The sequence below is a fragment of the Tetrahymena thermophila genome (genome assembly GCF_000189635.1).
Source record: "Tetrahymena thermophila SB210 genomic scaffold scf_8254007, whole genome shotgun sequence".
NCBI classification, from domain to species: domain Eukaryota; phylum Ciliophora; class Oligohymenophorea; order Hymenostomatida; family Tetrahymenidae; genus Tetrahymena; species Tetrahymena thermophila.
In genome coordinates this window covers 58,744-65,027 of record NW_002476012.1, presented here as the reverse complement: position 1 = coordinate 65,027, position 6,284 = coordinate 58,744, and the positions used below count along the sequence as shown (strand labels likewise).

The following is a 6,284-nucleotide window of genomic DNA, read 5'->3' as shown; positions in this document are numbered from 1 at the left end:
AATTACCTCAAATCAATCTCTCATCAAATTGAGTGATTTTAAAGAAAGTTTCGCTTATAAAAAATAAATAAATTCAATCTGATAAAAATAACAATGAAGAATTAGACATAATTTTATTGGTTAATAAAAATGTATATTTAAATTAAAATAGACATAAATCATCAATAAATACATTTGTTTGATTAATTTAACCTAATTTTTTATATTCATACTTATTTTTGGTTTGTTATTTTTGACTTTTTAATTCAATTTAATTATAGCCTTTCATTCTTCTATTTTAAAAATCCTCACTTACTTTGATAAAAAAAATTAAATATTTCCTTCTAATGATTATAAATATTTTGATCGGAATTAGAAAGAAAAGATTACTTAGAACTAGAACTATTGCAGCTAAATATTATCAAAACCAAAAAATTTACTTTTTAAAGCAAATTGCTTTATCTTATTAATTTTTACTATTTATATTATCATGGGCTATTTTAAGTATTCCTTTTTAAGGTTTCACTCATATTCAAACTCAAAGTGTTTGGTTTTTCCTTTTTTAAGTATAAAAACATTTACTTTCTGCTTAAAATAAATAATTCTAAATTACTGAATTTCAAAAACATTTAAATAAAGCTATCAGCGATTGGTTTGAAAGATGTCTTCTCAGAATCATATTTTTATTGTTTATTTGCTTTTAAAGATATAAAATAAACTTAAATAAATATTTATTAAGAAATTAGAAAACAATAAAACAGTTGATAAACGTTTTATAATACTTTCTTAATCAAAAAAAACTGTTCTGATCTTTTATTTTATAAAGAAAAAATTCTAGTTTTACTGAGCTTATTTTCTGCAAAAAATTATGAATTGGATGTCCTTAATAACTTCTTCATGATTAATAAAAGAATTTGATATAAATATGATTAAGCTTACATTAAGGAAATATGAGCAAAAGAAATATTTATTATTTATAAATAATATATTTTACTTTTATGAATTAAAATATTTTCTTTATTATTTCTTATAATATTCTAATACTTTAACACTTTTAAATTGTTCCGTTGTTATTTACTTATTTTTAAAACTGAAAAATAAATCAATCTAAGATGGCTTAAAAATGAATGCTTTTTTTGGCTAATACAATATTAGGTAGGAATAATCTATAAGGTCGTAGATCAAATAATTTTTTGTTTAATGTCTTAATTGAATCTCTATGAAATTAGTTTTATAGTATTCTATGTTTTCATAGTATTTGGTGGGGAGACTAATCAAATTCTTAACTATCACTGTCAGCTACAAGTAATATAAAAATCTTTTATATTAGTCAAAAACAAATTTTAATAAAAAAGTCATTCATCATTCATAGATTAATTAATTAATTAATTTCTTTGTGCTACCATAAAAAGTTTTACACTTCAATCTATTTTTTTCTGATTAAATTACACTTTTAAATTTAAAAACTTGGTAATCTATTTGGATGATAAAGAATAAAGCTTAAATAAAAGCAAATAATTAGAAATGAAATTCAATAAAAAAACTCAACTGATTTGTTCTGCATCCATCTTGTAGGGCTCAGTTCTTATGGCTTTTATGCTAGATCGGAATCAAAATACTGAAAAATTTCTCCAAATTACTTAAGTAGTTTTGTTTTTGATAACTATGCTCGTCAGCATAAGAGTACAGTCTTATATTTGCGTTTTTTACCTGAAATCTTAATTTACTTTGAAACGATTTCTTTTTGCTTTTTTCTATCATTCTGAAATTATCATGGAATCAGATAAATATGACATTCTTGACTCTTCAGGCTTATTTGAGTAGCTATTATAGTTCTTAAAGGTCTTTCACTATTTAAGCTTATCATCTTAATTCATAATTCAATTAATTTGGGTACAAATAAATATAGAAAGATGTAACTACTTTTTTTACTTTATTCCTTAGATAGTCTGCTTTTTAATCCTAACAAAACAGCTTTTTTTTGAAAATATGAAGCACAACATCAAAAAAGTATACTTTCTAATTCTTTTAATTAGCGATATTTTAGGATGGAGTGTTTTTCTTTATGGAATAGTTTAATGTTAAAACATTTAAAGAATTTACATTTACTTTATTCCTTTACTTATCCCCTGCTTTTTTAGTAAATTATATGCTTTTTAGAAAGACAGGCTGACTAACTTTGTTCTAATTTAGTGTCTATTTTCTATTTATCCAACTTAGATTTTGATGAAAAAAAAATCTGAATCAGAACAATCAGAAAAGTAGTTCAATAAGATCACATACTACTTCAAAGTGTACTAATCTTTTCTTAAGGCTATTTTCTTTTTTAGTTGCTAGCAACAAATAATTGGATTATGTATTTTACTACTCGCTTTTAATGAGCCCATGCTTATTAAATTTAAACAATTGCTATTGAAATTTAGAAAATTAGAAGTTAAAGATATCTAAAATCTAAAAAAAATTAATAAGGATGTTATTTTTTAGTAAATACAAATAAAGAAATACTCGAAAGTGAACTTAAAAATCCCATTCACCACAGAAAACTAGTACGAAACTGTGATTTCTTTGCTATTTTCTTTTGGTGTAAGCGAAGTAAGAGACAACTATGGTAACTCAAGAGTCTCTCAAAGTTCTTTTCTGATTTCTCATAGCGGTTAAACAGTGACTATTAAGTGCTTATGCAATAAAAATTTCATTAAGTACTTTTACCAAAAGCTCATTTCTATGCAGTCAATTTTTATTGAGAGAAATTATTAAAACTGGTAGGAAACAATGAAAAAGCTTATAAATTAATTGAATTTGAGCTTATCACATTAAATCCATTCAATTTATGTATCATCTTTGGCAGATACTAAGAGCTACATAGATCATTGTAAGTTCTTTTTGTTATTTACTAACCAGATTCAGCTATTAAACTTACCTGAATAAATCCAGAATGTCCACAATAGTTATATTCTTAAAATTAATTAAGTGATTTTAACGAATATTGCATTTGACAACCTAATAGCAGAATTCTAAATAACCAATCCACATATAATATTTTATTCTCTCTTTGAATGAAAAAAATAAAATAATTATAAATAAATAAATAAAACTTACTATATATTACAAATTCTACTCTATATTAAATATTATATATATTCTATATAAAAAAATATATCAACACATTATAAGAATAGACATTTTTCTAATAATATGTTCATTAAAAACAAAAAAGTATATTATTTATTTATTATTATTATTATATTTAAAAACTCTAAATAATCATATAAAAAAAAATTTAATTATTGCAATAACTTTTCCCATTCTCTTTGGATAGTAATTTTTTTTTTTTGAAAGACTCATTCATTTTATAAATGACTGAATACTGAAAATTCAAGCAAAAAAAATAACAAAGCAGATCTAATCATACCTAATTTGAAGCTTTTATATAAACTCACTTTCATTTTTCAATCTACCTCATTAATTTTATCTAAAAATTGCTTTAACTTATTTTATAGTGTAATAACACCTTTAATTTGTGTTTGTTTTGTATAGTTATATAATAAATTAAACTATTATAAAATATAAATTCTATACTAACTCAGAATTTCAAAGCATTACAATTAATTTTATTAATTTTGACTTTTAAAAATTAAATAAATATCTATTTATATCACTCTGTTATTCATATTGTATGCAATAAAAAATAAGGCAATAAAATTTTTTATTTAAAACATACATCATTATTTTTAATTAATTTAATTAAAACAGTTCTCAAAAAAATATTTTTTGGATTAATTTATTGCTTATATAAGTAAAAAGTAAATAAATCTAAATTTTTATTTTGTTAAAACTAACATTTTTTTAATTAATATAGATACCTTTAGGAATATGAGATACATTTGATTTTGTTATAAAGTCAATTATAAATTATATTTTATAAAAAATAAAAAATTACACAACAATAAAAACATCTTTGTTAATTCAATAAAATTGTTAAAAACATCAACGATTGATAAAAAATATAAAAATAAGTATTGAATTTATATAGAAACATATTTTTAATTAAAAAAATTATTAATCAATTAGTAATAAATTCATCTAATTAAAAAACATAAATTATATTTATTAAAAATAAAAAATTACACAACAATAAAAACATCTTTGTTAATTCAATAAAATTGTTAAAAACATCAACGATTGATAAAAAATATAAAAATAAGTATTGAATTGATATAGAAACAAATTTTAATTAAAAAAATTATTAATCAATTAGTAATAAAATCATCTAATTAAAAAACAAATGATACAATAAATAAAATAATTTCGTCGTTATGAAGATGTAAATATTTTATCAAGCATCTTTTGATAAATATTTACTTCAACAATAAAAAAAGTTTATTAAATCTGAAGAATTTTTACATACAAATCTAGATATTGACATAACGTAAAAGAATTAAAATATTTATTGAATTATTTTATTATTTTTAACCATTTAATATTTTTAAGTGAATTAATTATAATAAAAATATTTTTTATTTTTAAAATGAATAAATTAATAACAAAGTTAATATTAATGCTTTTTATTTCATTCTTATATTATATTAGTACCTTTCTCCTAATTTTCTATTTCTAAAAATATTTTCAAAGATTTATCAATAATTCATTTTAAATATCTTAAAAGGAGCCAACACATTTACGAAGAAGGAGCATTAATTTTAGGTTAAGCTTTAGAAAAGTATACTGATCTCTAATTTCTGAAACTCAATCTATGGTATATGCAATAAATAATTGTTTATTTTTAAAAAATAAAATAAATCAAATTAATATTCAGTTTATTATTTATTGATTTGCATTCATCATCCATAGCTTACTTTTTCACTATGATATTTCTTAAATTGTTTCTATCTAACATTTTAATAATAAGCTGCTGTTATATTGGATGTAAGGGTGCTTCAGGTTTAGTTAGTTACTTGTCTAAATGCACTAATCTCTCGAATTTAAATCTCAACCTTAGGTATGATCATATATTTATTTATTTTAAATAAAATATAATTTTATATTATTTGATTATTATTATTATTTGTAAATGATCCTTTAATTGGTATTAAATAAATATCAGCTTGTTTGGTTTTATTTGTAAAAAATATTTTTAATATTTATTTAAAATATTATTCTAATATTTTAAAAGTGGAAGTCGATTTGAGTCAGAAGGTTTATTAGACCTGGGATTGGCCTTGGAAAATATTACTAATCTTTCAATTTTAGATCTGAATATTGGGTAAGAGCTTAAATTATTTATTTTTTATTTTATAAATTGAATAAATAAAAAAATTTTTTGTTTTATTAATTATGATAAAATATTTTGATTTTATTATGTTTATTAATTTAAAAATTTCTATATTTGATTTATGTAATAATTGTTATTTATAGTTTATAATAAATAATAAAGATATAATTTCTTTGACGATAAAGGGATATAAGAATTAGCACTATGCTTATCCAATTGCAAAAATCTCAAAAACTTAAATCTCAAAATGGAGTAAATATTTTTTTAATTTTATTTAACTTCTGAAATGAATCTTATGTCTTATTAAATGCATTATAATTTTATACTTCACAATTTAATCTTAAAGTTTTAAAGTTAAAATTTGGTAGTCTAACAAACACCATGCTAACTTCCAAATAGTATTAAAAAAATATTAGATTATTAATTTTAATGAATAATTTATATTTTATATTCTTTTTATAAATTATTATATTAATTATTTCCTTCATTTTTTAACAATAAAAATTTTACTTATAAACAGTAATTCATTAGGTTCTTTTATACGTCCTGATAAAATGGGTTTTTGTTTAGCGAAATGTCCTAAACTCTAGATTTTAGCTCTTAGAATTCAGTAAAAATAATTTTCTAATAAAATTAATAATTTTTTTTCAAACACTTTTTTAAATTTTAGAAATGATGCAGCTAAAATTAATTTTTAATTTCTAAAAATTATCATCAAATTTATTTAAAATTTATTATTTTATTTTATGATTTTTTTTCTTTTATTGATTGAAAAATAATAAATATAACTTATGAGGTTGAGAGTGGACTCAGTGAAGATTCGTAGGAGACTAAATATAAAATTGCTCAAAACTAAAAAATTAGTTTTGAAGCAAATTGATTTCTTAGAAAATCGTATGTTTTTTTGAATGAAACTTTTAAATAAATTAAATACTTAATTTATATATAATTTATATTAAATGTGTTTTAAAATATATAAAAATATATGTCATTTATTTTTTTGTTATTGATTTAAAATTAATGTTTGAGTAAT

The 6,284-nt window shown here is 19.9% G+C and overlaps 2 protein-coding genes across 2 annotated transcripts; both read left to right on the top strand. All coding sequences in view use genetic code 6, as the record gives it.

The window, feature by feature from the left end:
* Positions 1–2,205: 2,205 nt before the first annotated feature.
* TTHERM_01148190 (transmembrane protein, putative) lies at positions 2,206–3,039 on the top strand (the record flags this gene model as incomplete). Its single annotated transcript, XM_001026606.2, has 1 exon — positions 2,206–3,039. The coding sequence occupies one exon, from the start codon at positions 2,206–2,208 to the stop codon at positions 3,037–3,039; it is 834 nt and encodes a 277-aa protein (XP_001026606.2).
* Positions 3,040–3,655: 616 nt separating this feature from the next.
* Positions 3,656–6,159, top strand: TTHERM_01148180 (transmembrane protein, putative; the record flags this gene model as incomplete). The annotated part of the gene is made up of 11 exons (XM_001026605.2): positions 3,656–3,775; positions 3,881–3,995; positions 4,051–4,144; positions 4,201–4,303; positions 4,359–4,408; positions 4,646–4,735; positions 4,889–4,978; positions 5,153–5,242; positions 5,414–5,503; positions 5,772–5,861; positions 5,922–6,159. 11 exons carry the CDS (start codon positions 3,656–3,658, stop codon positions 6,157–6,159), a joined length of 1,170 nt encoding a protein of 389 aa, XP_001026605.2.
* Between the last annotated feature and the right edge of the window lie 125 nt (positions 6,160–6,284).